The 15,566-nt window shown below is 34.7% G+C and overlaps 1 protein-coding gene and 4 long non-coding RNA genes across 33 annotated transcripts; 2 read left to right on the top strand and 3 right to left on the bottom strand.

Annotated features, from left to right (window-relative positions):
* Window positions 1-239: 239 nt before the first annotated feature.
* On the bottom strand, window positions 240-751 carry LOC110893655. The gene is made up of 2 exons (XM_022140738.1): window positions 481-751; window positions 240-439 (listed from the first exon to the last, which is right to left on the bottom strand). The coding sequence occupies exons 1-2, from the start codon at window positions 749-751 to the stop codon at window positions 240-242; spliced, it is 471 nt and encodes a 156-aa protein (XP_021996430.1).
* Window positions 752-1,561: 810 nt separating this feature from the next.
* Window positions 1,562-3,081, top strand: LOC110896184. 7 transcript variants are annotated; one of them, XR_004874067.1, is made up of 6 exons: window positions 1,562-1,717; window positions 1,805-1,925; window positions 2,321-2,366; window positions 2,541-2,655; window positions 2,729-2,805; window positions 2,887-3,081. It is a non-coding gene; the product is annotated as an uncharacterized LOC110896184 (long non-coding RNA). The 7 variants fall into 7 exon arrangements; XR_004874068.1 differs by having other exon boundaries at window positions 1,565-1,717; window positions 1,786-1,925; XR_004874069.1 differs by having other exon boundaries at window positions 1,566-1,712.
* Window positions 3,082-3,168: 87 nt separating this feature from the next.
* On the bottom strand, window positions 3,169-5,981 carry LOC118484695. Its single transcript, XR_004874070.1, has 2 exons — window positions 5,657-5,981; window positions 3,169-4,997 (listed from the first exon to the last, which is right to left on the bottom strand). It is a non-coding gene; the product is annotated as an uncharacterized LOC118484695 (long non-coding RNA).
* Window positions 5,982-6,180: 199 nt separating this feature from the next.
* On the top strand, window positions 6,181-6,882 carry LOC110896186. The gene is made up of 2 exons (XR_002567756.2): window positions 6,181-6,496; window positions 6,609-6,882. It is a non-coding gene; the product is annotated as an uncharacterized LOC110896186 (long non-coding RNA).
* A 977-nt stretch (window positions 6,883-7,859) lies between these two features.
* On the bottom strand, window positions 7,860-14,174 carry LOC110896185. 23 transcript variants are annotated; one of them, XR_004874058.1, is made up of 11 exons: window positions 13,884-14,172; window positions 12,926-13,062; window positions 12,621-12,760; window positions 11,812-12,318; window positions 11,021-11,363; window positions 10,886-10,948; window positions 9,967-10,018; window positions 9,643-9,799; window positions 8,944-9,057; window positions 8,658-8,801; window positions 7,860-8,550 (listed from the first exon to the last, which is right to left on the bottom strand). It is a non-coding gene; the product is annotated as an uncharacterized LOC110896185 (long non-coding RNA). The 23 variants fall into 23 exon arrangements; XR_004874065.1 differs by lacking the exon at window positions 9,643-9,799 and having other exon boundaries at window positions 7,860-8,315; window positions 8,434-8,550; window positions 12,268-12,318; window positions 12,483-12,760; window positions 13,884-14,171; XR_004874055.1 differs by lacking the exon at window positions 9,643-9,799 and having other exon boundaries at window positions 7,860-8,315; window positions 8,434-8,550; window positions 13,884-14,171.
* Between the last annotated feature and the right edge of the window lie 1,392 nt (window positions 14,175-15,566).

Raw genomic sequence — 15,566 nt, 5'->3', positions numbered from 1 at the left:
TGAATCTCTACCCCCACTTAGAAGACCTTTATTAATATTCCCAAGACTGCAAAGGTTGAGCTCCCCGGCCCAAACCGGCAAAGCAACACGATCCCATGCAACCCAATGTAACTTAGCACCTTCGCTGGAACCTCCCCACAAAAACCTTCTAATTAACTTCTCTAAATCCTTTATCACTCGCACCGGCGTCTTATAAAGTGAGAAGAAATAGTTCGGGAGACTTTCCAGAACCGCCTTAATTAACGTAACTCTCCCCCTAAAGAAAGCACTGACGCCTTCCAGAGGGATAACCTTAACTCTAAAACTTCGTACACCGGCCTCCAGTTACAAATCCTGTTCATGTTCGCTCCCACAGTAATTCCTAAATATTTGAATGAAAAGTCATCAGCTAAACACCCAAGAGAATTAGCCACGAGGTCCACATCACTCCGGTCCACCCCTATACCAAATATGTTAGACTTTTGATGTTCATCTTTAAACCTGAACAAATATGGAAGCATCTCAAGGCCTGAATTACGTTAATCGCATTATCAACCGACCACTCGCCCATGATAATCGCATCATCAGCGTAAAAGAGATGAGAGACGCAAGGCCCACCGTTAGGAAGGGAGATCCCCTTAAAAACTCCTTTCCCTACCGCTTTCTCCATTAAAACGGAGAGCGCCTCCATGACAACCAGAAAAAGAAACGGGGACAACGGATCCCCTTGTCTCATCCCTTTGGAGCAAGGGAAGTAAGAGGTCTGAATCATTAAATACTGAACCAGTAAGAGGTCTGAACCATTAAAACCCTCATTAGAGAGGTAAATCAACAACCCCATAGTCTTTAGAGAGAGAAATGGTAAGTGGGGTGGGTGAGTTTTATTTAATTTAGTATTTTGGGTAAAATGATCAAAATACCCTCATGTGTTGGTCCAATTTAACAAAGAAAACTAACTGAGTTAAGGCTAAAGGACGTAACGTGCAAATGTTTGCAAACATCGAGTATGTTTTTTTGTACTTTTGAAGGTAAAGGACATAGTTTGCAATATAGTAAATTACGATTTTGGCCCCCATGGTTATATCACTTTAACCTTTTTAGCCCAAAAAAGATTTTTTTAACATCTGAGCCCCCAACGTCTTTTTTTCTAACCCTTTTGGCCCCTAACACTAACCCCATCCATTAAATGTTATGGGCCAAAAGGGTTAGAAAAAAAAAACGTTAGGGGCCAAAAGGGTTAGAAAAAAAGACGTTAGGGGCTCAGATGTTAAAAAAATCTTTTTTGGGCTAAAAAGGTAAAAGTGATATAACCACAGGGGCCAAAATCGTAATTTACTCTTTGCAATATAGTATCAACATAAAGGACGGCTTTTGTAATTTACTCTTAAAATAATACAATAAATATAATAAACTTTTGTAAAATATAATCTATATCTATATATCTATATAAAGCATCTCCTACGTCTACAAATGTAATTTACTATCATATTTTTAAGATGGCATACCAAAAGATAGAACAAATTACTATATTTTTACACTTTTCATCCTTTTTTGCCCCTAATCATTTCCTTACCTGCCCCCACAAAAAAAATAAAAAAACCAACAGAACAGACGTCCTCATAATCAAACCTCCTCTAATTATATTGCCACATTCAATAAGGAATTCCAAAGATCTTCCTCATTATTTTTCTCTTCTCAAAACGTCAGTCAAGTGCCGATTCCATCCCACCCCTGTTAAGTTGTGTTCCAGCCTCTTGAGTTTTCATTTTCCTTTCATGCTCCCCAGATACTATAAACTCGATCTAGGTTGTTTTGTTTGTTGCAGGAGGCAAGGTTAAGCAGGTGAACGACCAGGTCTCGGTGGTCTGCAAGGGAGGTGATGATGGTGGTTGTTTTGCTTCTTCAATTCAAAATACACAATAAAGACAAGATTCTATTCTTTTATTGTAAGTTTAATATGCCCCTTTCAATTGAGGCCTGGTTGAATCCAGTTGAAACCAATGGTCAACCCATTACTTGGGGAATTTTATCATGTTAGGGTTCGACATCATTTGGGGAATTTTAGGATCATCGTCAGTCGTTTAGGGTTCGAGAATCAAAACCCCTAATGTTCGAAATCATTCGTGCAGGATTATAATCGTGCCTTCAAAGACACTCTCAATTGGGCTGTCTGATCTTCTTAGTTGTGTACATCTTCATTTTTAAATTTAATTATTATGCTTTGATTTGTTTCAGGCTGATGCACTTCGTGATAGATTCGTGCAAATAAAGATAATAATAGTTATCAGTGCTTAAATGAAAGTTGAAATTTGATATGTATGTTAATTGGATTGTTTAACAGGTTTGATGATTCTGGAGTGGAGCCATTTTGTTTTGCCTTTTGATATGTATGTTCTATTGTTATCATATTTATGACCTGATTGGGATCAATTTGTTATGTTTTCTACTTTTGTTCTGGATTTATTTACTGTTTTGTAAGCGAGTTAGAAATTTCTTGGCTTTATTCGCTTGGATGTTTGGTTTGGTTGTGTATGACATTTATGGTTTAAAAATGTCTCTAGCTGTTGCTGCATCAGTTAAAGCCAACCGATACTACACACATCCAGGAATGAGGCCTACACGGTTTACGGGCAGCCAATTATCATGCCTTTTGGCCATACAATTGAACATGAAGAGGTAGTTGAAACACTATATTCCCATGTTTATTTTATATAAAAAGTGCATATATCTAAGCGCTTGGTTGTTATAGATGCTTGAAGTTGTAATATTTGAAGGTCAAGCACTTGGACAAGAGGATTCTTTTATGTCACGTGGCATTCATCTCTTGTAGGTTCTTTACTTCTTTTTTTCTTCAAACAAAATCATGTCTTTTAAAACATCTGATTCTGATTTGTGGTTATTTTTAAGGTAACATTTAGGAGCGGATTTCTTAAGCTCGGGCTCGGTGGTTGTTATTGAAAGATCTTTGACAACATCAACATGCCATTTTGTGTTTTCTTTAAAGATAAATAACTAGAACTCACTATCTTTCCCTTGGAGGTGTTGATTTAGATGTGTATCAATACGTTATATATTAAATTGATTCTCCAGAATTTGCATCAAGTTTATCCAACTCTGTAACACCCTAGTTACTATTTAACGGTTTTATATGTAAATACCAACAATTAGATGTGTAATTAAGACTACACATACTATAAAAATACGAGTTTATTAAAACTTTTACAAATCATAAGTTATTCAACATAAGTGGTCGAATTTGTCGTTTAAAATTTACGACGAGGCAATGTGCGGAAGCATGTATCTTTATCGTGTTCGGTTCTTCGATGAGCTTGATCGTCTTCCAGCATCCAAAATGTACCTATATTTCATAAACATGAAATGCTTTAGTCATACGAGGTTTAAAACGTATCTAAAACTAGTCCGAGAAACAAAACTTAATTAAAATACATTTTTGTTCAGGGTCCACCGTAAATTACGGTGGCTACCGTAATTTACGGTAGCCCCTGAATGTTGATTCTTCCACCGTAAAACAGGGAGTTCATGGCGTAAAGATATATAGGCTACCGTAAGTTACAGTAGCTACCGTAACTTACGGTGGCCTCTGCGGGATTTTCCAAGTTTGCCGTTTTCTAAAACGGAAACCTTTATAACTTTTAATCCGCTTTTCCGTTTGGCCTACCGTTTCTTCCTACGTGTTTGTAATTTGATTCTCCATCATATGGGGTTAAAATCCAACATCCGGATTAACAAAATCTAAGTCTTTTAAGTTTTCGGCTTAATACCTTTTTTACCAAACTTTGACCCGTTCGTGATTTTATCAAACAAACATGTTGTTTGATTCTAAATTCTCATCATTTCCATGTTGTTATCATATTAGATTCAAATCACGGGTTTATATACATTCTTAAACCCGTTTTTACTTAGATGTTTAATTGACCCGTTAAGGGCATTTAAGCACTTTTACGCATAATTCACACTCGATTATTCCTAGCATCTTATTTCCACATTATTTATCAATGATCTTCCATCACAACTATATTTGTGATGGATTAAATGTGGCGATCTATATAATCCGAGTTTTACCCCTCGGATTATTATTTTACGACAAAGACTCATATAGAGTCTTTTGACCAAGAATTTACATCTTTCACTTTTATACTTATTCTAAGTATTAACTTGATTATAAAACTCGTTTTCAAGCGACTTCTAAGGGTTGTTTGCTTAATTTCGCTTACGAGGGCGTTTTGGTCGTTTTTAACCCTTCTTTTACAACGAAGGGCTTGCGTAAGTCATGCATGCCCAAAATCTCATTTTTTTACCAAATCTTGTTTTCAAAACACTCTGTCTATAATCTAAATCCTTCGGTTTACCTTTTAAGATAACCGAATGTCCCTTTTACTTTGCCTAACTCTCATAGAACTTCAAGTTCTAAATGATGAGTTGATCTATTATACATACCTGGCTCGGATCAATTTATTAACCCGGTTTTAATACCTTGCTTTATAATCGCTAAATAAGAGCGATGCGAGTATCCATTGGATTTCTATTCCTGTAAGCATATAACTCGACAAAAGATCATTAGTCAATATTGTCAAAAGGTGATGTCTACACCTTTTGACCCGTTTGGCCGAATTGACCGTTTATCTTTGCGAGATGATATTTATTATCATCTCATCTACATGACCCGCTCCGTTTAACACCGTACGATCATTTTACTTATAAACCGTTTATTACCACTTTCGTCATAATATGACCGAATTATCGATTTACTTCCTTTTTTACCATTATTATGGTTTCTTTCATCTTTGATTATCTAGTTCCGTACGCCTACACGACGGAACATCGTATTTCAATTGTTTAGTTATCTCATTCGTTATTTATACGCTAAGAGAATATTACACAATCTAAGACTAGTGTAAGCTATACTTACCTCGCATCCGAATACGCTTTTTCTTCTCGTGCTTGATTCGTTTGACCGCTTCTTTCTCAAGCCTCCACCTAGCTCGTTAGGCGACAAACTATCATCATTCACAAGGTGGTTAGATTAGTCATTTCAATTCACGACTATTCCACCTTACGTATTTTCTATGTCGAATCTACTATTCGACTTTGTCATTGGTTAGTTTGACTTCTAAAAGTCAACTACCTTTAATCATACAATGGGCGCAATTTAGTTAAATCAACATTAAAATTAGAACCCATCTTAACCCATATTTCATGTAATTAGTCAAACCAGGCAATTACGCGTTTCATTCGTAATTTCATCATATAAATATTCACTTAGGCATTTCAACGAACACCTTGTGAGCATATTCTATAAAATCAACAATCAATTTTCATAACTAGTTATTTGCCCAAGTTTTAACATCATTCAATAGTTCTTATGTCTAGCATGCATATCAATACCTAGATTTACTTCATGGAAATCGAATTACACCAAATTGATGATCATGAATCTAGTGTTCATCATCTCCCACAAAACCCATTTAGCACTTACAAAACTAGTTAACCGAAACACTAATTTATGGTGCTAAATTAACGAGTTTACATCTAGGGCTCGTTCCTAGACTTGTGCTCATATCAATTGTACTACAACACCCATTATTCATGCCAGAATTTCATTCTTGAATGTTAATCATAATTTTGAAGTATCATCAAATAGAAAAATTCAACATACCTTTCGATCCCCACACTTAGGTGATTACGAATTTGTGTTCATGCATTGATTTAAGTCTTGATTCGAGCTTCAATTTGGTCATTTGGTGTGAACTAGGGTTTTGCTCCTTGGAGCACCCTCCTGGTCGATCAAAACACGCACACAATGTGTGTGTGTATTTTTTTTTTGTTTTTAATAAAACAAGTTTCCCACTTGTCCATTTTAGTCCCTCATGCTTTATTTTGATCAAATAAAGCTATATCTCACCATTAGTTACTTAATCACATGCTACTAACTAGGTTAGTTACTCCTAGTTACTTTAACGGGTTCGGGAAGTTATAACCCGTTATGTTTTAAGTCCCGTTAATTTGGCCTTTTTATATACTTTGTTTTCTCAAAGTATTTGCCCCCTTTTTTTAATTAATATTAGGTTTATTTATTAGAGTCTTAATATTTACCGGGTTAATTTTTACCACTAACGGTATTTTACCCGTCTTTTAGTATTAACGGGGTTTGATTACCAAACCCGTTTTCGGGGTGTTACAAACTCACACTATGATGTGGCTTCCTAATGCATGAGACAGAAACATCTCTGAAGCCCATAGAATGGTTAATTCACACTTATTCACATTGAAATTTGAAACCGATTATCACATTAGTTTACTGCTGATGAATCTCGGATTTTCAGCTTGTTGATACTCTAAGTGGGAGCCTTAAAATCGACATTGACGAAATATTATCAGTGACCTATGTTCACAGGATTTACTTGTTCTAATGTTATTTTCATGGCTGACTTTCTGCTTATATGTGCAAAAATCAACAGTATTTGAGGAGTTTTACATGCCAGGTTACACACAAAATGTATGTAGCTGATATTATGTGTTTACTTTGGGTCCATTTTTTGATCTCAAACTGATTCATTTGGTTACTTGTAAAATTATTTTGGGACAACCTGATATTGCTATTGGCGTAGGACACAGCACATATGACAAAGCATCTGTCAGGATGTTATGCCCTTCGTTTCTCTCAATCATTTCGCATGTTTTGCATACCCTGTGGATTGAACTCGGAACCATCCGGGCGGGAACCCACGCAAGCGTGGTAAACCCTCCCACCTCCGACCAGCTGGGCTGGCCGTCATTGGCTGAACATTATGTTTATATCTCTATCTTATCACCGTTTTGCACATTGTTTTTAATGGTAATTGAACTTTAAGTTTAGCTATCTATCTTATCATCGTTTTTGCACATTGTATTTAATAGTTTTGCAAGAACTGTTTTCCACTATATTTAATGTATTATTTTTGTAGTGGTCATGCTATAAAACAGAAAACCGAAATACTTGTAGGATACTTAATTGCTCATTGTGAACCTTGCATGCGATGTACGTCAAAAAAAAAAAAAAAAAAAACCTGCGGAAACAAAATGATCTAAGGTCTTCTGGAGTGTAGTTTAGTGTTGAAACCATAAAAGACTAAAATGCAAGAACGAAATGAAGAAGAAAAATAGTAGAAATAATAATTAGCCTTGAATCTTTGTGTCAGCATAAAACGCAGATGAAGAGTACTGAGTACTGACTCGTCATGTTTTATATATATATTTTTTAACAGCCTAGAGAAACTTTCATATACTACAACAGCTACATCGAATCAGTCCAGCAAGACGCTAATTACACAAAACAGGCCCTATGCGGAAAGCCATTACGATAATCCTAGAAGAACGACCACTTCCAATAGAGCACCATTAAACAACACCAGGCGCTAGAAAAAGAGGGGAGTGTTACCGACTATATTTTACTAATGTATCTTTTTTACCCATAGATTTCATATGGGTTTCCAATTACAGTTGTTCAAAGTTCGCTTCTAATGAATTGAACAAATAATCAAACTTGTTACCTTGGTCCGAGATACGAGCAATAACCGAAAAGCGAATGCGACCCTTGTTTCAATCGGATGTAGGTCGCAGAAAAAGGAAGATGATCTGTTGAAGGCTTTACGAGTGGGAAGTGTATAACTGAGTGCACACTCTTAAAATCACCAAGTGAAGTGTTGTGGTTCCCACCGCAACGCACTAGCCGTCTACTATATATATATATATATATATATACACACACACAACTTATATATGTTTTTAATCATTTTAAGGTATGAATTATGTTCCAACCCGTATTATCGACTCCGTCGCAACGCGCGAGCTACCCACTATTAACTATATAATACACTAGGTTATCACCCGCGAACTTCGCGGGTCGGAAAATTTAATGTACATTATCACAAAGTGTATAAATACAAACAAAGTGACATCTTACATAGATTACTTATTGGCAGTGAAAATACAGTTAAAAGGCTCACCTCGGTGGCTCTTCCATCAACATCCTGCACACACGTACAATTTTTCTTCATCTAAATATCTCACAAGATATGTACAGAATAAAGAAGAAAAGCAACCGGTTGAACAACAAAACTTGCATTGATTCCAGCTCCATTTATTTCTTTTCCTTGAACATAAAGCCTCCTAACAGATGGACCCATTCCTTTGGGACGCACAACAACCACACTTGTGTTCTTGGGGAAATCAAGAACTTATTGCAGATGACCAAGAAAGAACCCATGGGATAACCCAAGTATGTTGTTTGGCTTCATGTGTGAAAAGATTTTCTCGTAGTTATCCGCTTGCATTAACTACAAAATCACATCAGCTCAATGATCATATACTTAAAGAGACTATACATTGGTCAAAACATGCCAAACCAACAAACCCGAGTTGAACCAGAAATCAATAATAAAACCAAGTCACTACCAAAGATAGCCTCATAAATAATTCCAAAGGCACCAGTTTCTTCAGTAAATTTAGCAGCCCCAACCTTGTTAAACGAACTCGAACCCTTTCGTAAAAATCCAACTAACAAATTTGGATCTGAAACTTCAAATAAAAAACAAAGAGATCAATATAAATCAACAAAAACTGGACAAAAAATAACGCAATTTTGCCGCCGTCAAAAGCTTAACGGTCTCTCTACTAACCTCTCAACCGTTTACACACACATCCACAAACCATGACATTTCGCCGGAGCGGCCAATGTTATCGCTAACTTCCACTCGCTTGATTATCTCTCCTTAAAGCTCCATCAACATATTTTCAACCAATAACCTCCTTCATTCTGGCCTCTAACAAAATATATAGTTAACAAATGAATATGTCGAACCTCTAACACAATTAGTAGGTATGACTAAAAACCCAACTAAAGACCTACATATTCACCTAAACATGAAACAACAAAAACCTCATGACCGGAGTTTTACTTCTTACCAACTCTTTTAACTTCTGAAGACCCACTGCTTTCCAAAGCTTATGTTTTCCGTATCTGCTCGTCTATATATGATTTTTCATGCACAAATCTGATTGAAATGAAGGAACTTGATCCTGTATGCAGAGTTCATAGAATTAGTTCACATGTGAGAAGTATTGTTAAACCTTACTCGTATATTTTTTTAGTTCCATAAGCAATAAGGTATACACTTTCTAAATGAACAAAGAAAATCAACTAATAGTTTTTTCCTAAAAGTTTATACTTTCTTAGGTGATTGATTTTCGAATAATCGACCCAAAATTATATAAAACAAAAACTCAACAATAAAAAGAATTATTAATTATTAAAAATATGGTATGACAACTTGTTTATTGTTATGATAAACACTAAAAAATATATTAAATGCGTTTGTAAACAACAAATATAAAAATTTATTTAAAATATACGAATATGTAAATGCGTTTGTTATTTCTTGTTTGTCGAAATTATGAAACATATTAATCAATCTTAAAAAGAGACATTTATTACTAACTTTTAATGATTTTTATAACTTAGAAACTTATGATAAACAGTGAAAGAAAATATAAAGTCAAATCCATATTTCTTAAATTTGTTTAACAAAATATTAAAATAAAATAAAACGTATCAAACATAAAGTAGATATATAACAAACATATTACACACCATACTTCACCCACCAAATTCATATACAAAGAGGGTGATACTAAATACACCCCTTATTTGCTTCTTATTATATCCCCTTCTCACAAACTTGGATGTGGGACCCACCATCTTTCTCTCAAAGGGGGATGTAGCAAGTAATTGGGGGGGGGGGGTGTTATATCGGCACCATGTCTGCATTTACACAACAGACTAGATAACAAATGATTTATAGTCACGAAATTAGATTATTTTAACAATGATGAATTATAGGTTAGTTGTGTTCACTTACACAACAATGGAAATTTTGTATGACTACTGTACAAACCAAATGATATAGGTTCCAACAATGTAATACTTACATGAGAAAAAATTGCATTAGAGTTTTTTTTTCTTGACCCATTCCATTGCATGCTACAACCAAGAAAACAATATTAGCATACAGTAGTTATGAAGATCACATACATGGTAATATATCTTAAATAAGTAGACCTAAAATGACACATATCTCCAATTGGTATTAATGGCAAATTGCATGAATTGAAGGTAAACTAATTAAAAACAACATCAAATAAAAAGTGGGTCCTCTACCTATCAAAGCACAAACAAAATAACAGTAAAATTTTAAGAATAATAAATTTGTAGCAGGCCCTTAATTCAACTTTATCACATTCAAGTATGAACTAAATAAGTTTGAGACTATCATGCTTGCAGTTTCGCTATATATATATATACTTTTTCTAAAACAAACCATTTCAACTCGAACCCATTATGATTAGCTACCTCACACTTCAAATTCAACCCAAATCCATTTCGGGCAGAAACTAATTTGACCCAAACCAGTTATGACCTGTTACTTGACCCTACCCAACTCTTTCAACCCAAGCCACTTCGAACATAATCCATGTTTCATTCGAACCTATTACAATCAGTCACTCGACCCGATTCTTATACATAAAAATACCTAATTTTGAAATAACCAAAACCAATTTGACAAACCCCTAGTCTACCTTTTAGAAGTCAAATAATTAGTTCATCTCAAAGTGCTCTATGAGTTCATATATTTGCAAACTTTTTGGAACATGTATATCTGATATGTGTGAACACTTCAAAAGGTTAACAAAATGAATTATTTAATTATATTTATGTTTACCTGGAGCTTATCCGAAATCGCAAAAACCATCGTTACAAACTTAGAAAAAAGTCCCAAAATAAGAGCAACAATAACCATAGAGATAAACATTAGGCAATTTCCAAATAACAACAATTAAGAAAGCTAACCTTCACCAGCCACAAAAGAGCCAAAATGTCAGAGGCAAAAGCAAAATTGTCAACCCATATTATCTGTTGAACGAACAAAGGCTGTAAAAAGGAAGAACATACGCAACAATGGAGAAAAAAAGATGGGTAAAACACCTTATGCTTCATTGGTGTTTTGTGTGTCGTTTCAGTCACATTGACTATCTTACAATCACTTAACAGTGAAGCGTTCAAACACGGCCTTTGGGACAATTCTTGAAGGCTTTAGTTTTTAAACTGTGGTGGTAGCTGCAACTTTTGAGTGGAAATCCTGGCCTCTTTGGTCCAAGTTGTCTATAGCGTTTGCTTCCCACAAACAACAAAAAATCCTCACCCACATGGGTTGATCTTGTAACTACCATATCACTTTAATAGAACGGACTTTGATTCCATAAGAAACTATAGAATGAAAGCTGGTAGATAGCACCAAAACCCCTGCCATGATTGCAACCAGATAGTTCTGCATAAAAGGAAAGATTTAACCTGGAGTAAAGCACTATATTTTCTATAATATTTGGAAGGATCAATATTTGGGGCCAAACATAAAACATAAAAGCAATATATTTCCCTTTAGAGCGAGTATTCAATAACACATAAGATAACGCGCTAACGCCGTTACACACGTTAGCACATATCAACACACTGCCTGATAAGTTTATGTTCAGGCTCAGCCCCTATACATAAAAGTATTTTTCAAAATCAATATAAATATATAGACCTATAAAAAATAAACTTATAAACCTAACCTATAAATCCCAATCTTATCCAAGTATTCTTAAGAGGTATTATTAAGTAAAACAATTTTAAAATCAATGAACCAAATATAATAAGAAATCTACAAAAACTAAATCAAATCAATCCAGGAATTATCAAAGCACGGTATAAGACTATGAACGAATAGAATTTACCAGATCACTATTGTCGTGTTAAAAATCAATAATCTTATTCGCAATGATCTCATTGATTAGAGTACACATGGCGCGATATACTGATGTACGAACACCTTGCCCTACCTCTTCATATAGCACATAGTGCTCTGCTCCGACTGGATGCTTCTTCTTCTCCATTTGAACCAATTTATAGAATAACTCGATCTAATATTTGAACAATTAACACCATATATAGCTCTTGATCGTCAAATGAGAGTGTCGTCCCACATGTAACGCTTTTCATCGTTAAAACCATGTTCGGTCAATATAGTATGTAAGCGACATTAAAGCAGTGGGTCAGAACTCCAAAATTTCCATGTCTTAGCCACATCTTTGAGATTATGGACTCTTCATTCTTCAATCATTTTGTAGAGATAGTGTACACGCCAGACTATCTAAAACAATATAAATCTAAATAAAAACAATCAAACTAACCTCGTAAACAAAGTCATTGACAATCCTAACAATAAGCAAAACGCACGATACCTGCAAAGGCAAGGGGACACAACTATAAATGACATAACCAACATTGACAATCCTTAAAATCTAATTCAAAAGCCTAAACCAAAAAGCATAACCTGAAAGGCAATTTCTTTATATATAAAAAATTAATAAATAATTAAATATAATACGCAATTACTTAAACTCACTTGTATCAGTGCTAATCCCAAAACTTTAAATGGAATATACTCCTTAGCCCCATTACTTGTTTAGTAGAGTCTTTAACAAATGTATGTAGACAGTTTGAAATATTTCAATAGCCAACAAATCACGCTTCATGTATATACCTGATTTTTTTACCTGAAGAGCATGGCTTACTGAATAAACACAATGTTTACTTCCATAGTGATCTGCTGGATCAACACAACTGACATCCATATTCCATAGCAATCTGTTGCATCATTGATGTGTGTCTAACCTGTAAATCCTAATTTTATTGTTTCCACTGTTAGGGAATATTCATTCATTCAATAACATATAAATCACAACTTCAATATGTGACAAAAGGTTTTTTTTTTTTTAAAGACTTCCCAAACAAATATCAAAATGACAAACCTGACTAACATGTAATCACTGACAACCAAGAGTTTACCTTCTTCATTTTTTATGGCTGTTCTTCCGATCTTTCAGCCACTTTGGTCAACGAAAAACTTGGGTTTTTGGATCTCTATGGCGGTGTCGATTACTCGATTGTGCAACCGTCGATTGGGTGGCCAGAGGTACGGATTCCTTCAACAGATATAATTAACATATATAAGATTAAAAGTCAGAAAACAATCAACAAAATACGATTACAATTATAACATAAAAAAACAAATAACAAATCTATTATACGTGAACAATATCAACATGATTTGGTATACGATTAACAACGTTTGATTCGATTAACAATAAACAACATAGAAGGAATGAACGAAACAACATACCTACAATTATCACTGATGAATCAGTGAAGAACGAAAGAAGCAAATTTGGGATTTTGGGTCTAACTTATAATCATCATTACCTATTGTTGGAGATGGATTAAACTTGTTCCTCAAATGTGGGTTCAGTCACAACTTTCACAGGGTATAATAATGAAACTTGGGTCACCTTATGTACATTTTGTAGATAAACATAAAAGATAATACGCCAAGGCACACTTGCAAAATTTGACCTAAAACTTACAGCCTAAAACATAGTAGATTATAATGTAAAATCTGAACGGTCTAAATGGCCAAAAAACAGAGTTAAGATCATTCATAGAAAACCTAACAAATCATAAAAAATAAAAATAGTGAAAGCAACAATATCAGCAAACCAGATTAACAATAACACCACAAAATGAACTGGCAGATTCACAATAACAACACAAAATGAACTTGAATCGATTACACAACTAAATCCATAATATACGTAACAAGAGAAATTCAACAATTCAATAAGACCTCAATCGAAACTCATAAACATTAGAAATTTTGAAATAAGCGGCCTAATTCAAATGAAAACATTGATTAAATTAAGAACCCTGATTAAAAGTAAAGCAATGAGATGGAGTAAATGAAAAATACCTGGATTGGAAACTTAAAGATGATTAGCGTGTATGAATCATAAAGAATTGAAATAAGAGCAAACCTAATTCTTGATTTGAAATAAATATGATCAGAAGGTAACATGTAAAGTAAAAAAAAGGTAATTAGCAGATGGTGGTATCGGATTGTATAGATGACAACGAAAGATTAAGGTAAGCAGGAGGTGAGGTGGTGAGGGATCGATTCAGGGGAAGAAGAAGATGGCACATGAACAACTTTGGTTTCTAGGGTTTGTGGAGAAGGTCAAAGCGTGAGAAAGAAGAATGAGTAAAAAGGATATAAAGGATCCGTTTGGATCGTTACGTGACCCAAAGTCCGACCCAATTGTTTTCGGATCCCGCGTGGATTAAAGTTTGTGAATTGTGAATTTGAGAATGGTTTCCCTCCTAAACTCACAAAACACTGTTGCCACATCAGCAAAATTGTCCCAAATTCAATGTCACATAGCCCAAATCACATCTCATTTATATATATATAGAGATTTCCAATGGACACAAAAGTAATTTAACCCCTAATTTTTAAGATGACAGATAGGGCTCTTCACGAGCCGAGCCGAACCGAGCGGACCTTTGCTCGTGCTTGGCTCGTTTACAAACCGAACCGAGCGGAGCGGCTCATTTAAAACCGAGCATCAAATCAAGCGAGCATTTTTCGAGCAGCAAAAATTCCGAGCGAGCGTCGAGCAAAGTTCGAGCGATTTGGCAACCGTGTCGCCCAATTTAAATTTGCTGAGAGATATAGTAACAATGTTGGGTCTCAAGTTTTTATGTCTTTAAAAACATGCACATTTCATGGCATAATATTTTTCTTATGAATAACAATGTTGTGGCTGACGAGTCGATGATCATATTGCACGAACAATTACGTTGAGAGCAGGAGACGATCGACTTAGGGTAACGACATAAAACATTGAGGCGAGTTGATGATCATATTGCACGAACAATTACGTTGTTTTGATTTTAATTTTTTATTGGCGTGGTTGGTCTAGTACGTATAGATATAATTGAAAATTTGTATATAGTTGACCAAAATCTAATGGATTAGTACATATAAAACTATAAATTTAATTTATATTTAAGTATATATATGTGTAAATGTGTGTATATATATATATGTATAATTTATATTTGTGTGTATATATATGTGCATATACATGTTTATAGATGTATGTGTATATATATACTAATTAACACTAGTCGGGAACCCGCGCGTTGCAGCGGAGTCGATAATATGAGCCGAGAACATAATTCAAACCTAAAGACATTAAAAATCATACATACGTTGTGTGTGTATATATAAATAAAAGCACTCATGTTTCGCAGTTGTAACGCATAGAAAGAGAAACAAAAAATAATTAGAAGGTATATCATAAATATATGATGATGGCTTTCGAAGATCATATGGAATCTCCAGTAACTTATAGAGATTTGACAAGACAAGATTACCCAACTTCTAGGCGCTTCTTTTGGTGTTTTATGCATTTATCTTTGTTTCATGGATTGAGTACTTAAAAAAATGGTATTGGCTGTTCATTTAATCCATTAGTTAATTTTCGCCTGAATATTACTACTCGTACTTTAATAATATAGTTTCGTACTCATTTGTGGGTCACCCGAGCAAAAAAATTGCAGGGAGCCGCTCCTCAAACTGGTCGACCCGCTC

The sequence above is a fragment of the Helianthus annuus genome, chromosome 12 (genome assembly GCF_002127325.2).
Source record: "Helianthus annuus cultivar XRQ/B chromosome 12, HanXRQr2.0-SUNRISE, whole genome shotgun sequence".
In the NCBI taxonomy this organism is placed as follows: Eukaryota; Viridiplantae; Streptophyta; class Magnoliopsida; order Asterales; family Asteraceae; genus Helianthus; species Helianthus annuus.
The sequence above is the reverse complement of the archived record's forward strand: the minus strand, read 5'-3'. Positions and strand labels throughout refer to the sequence as shown.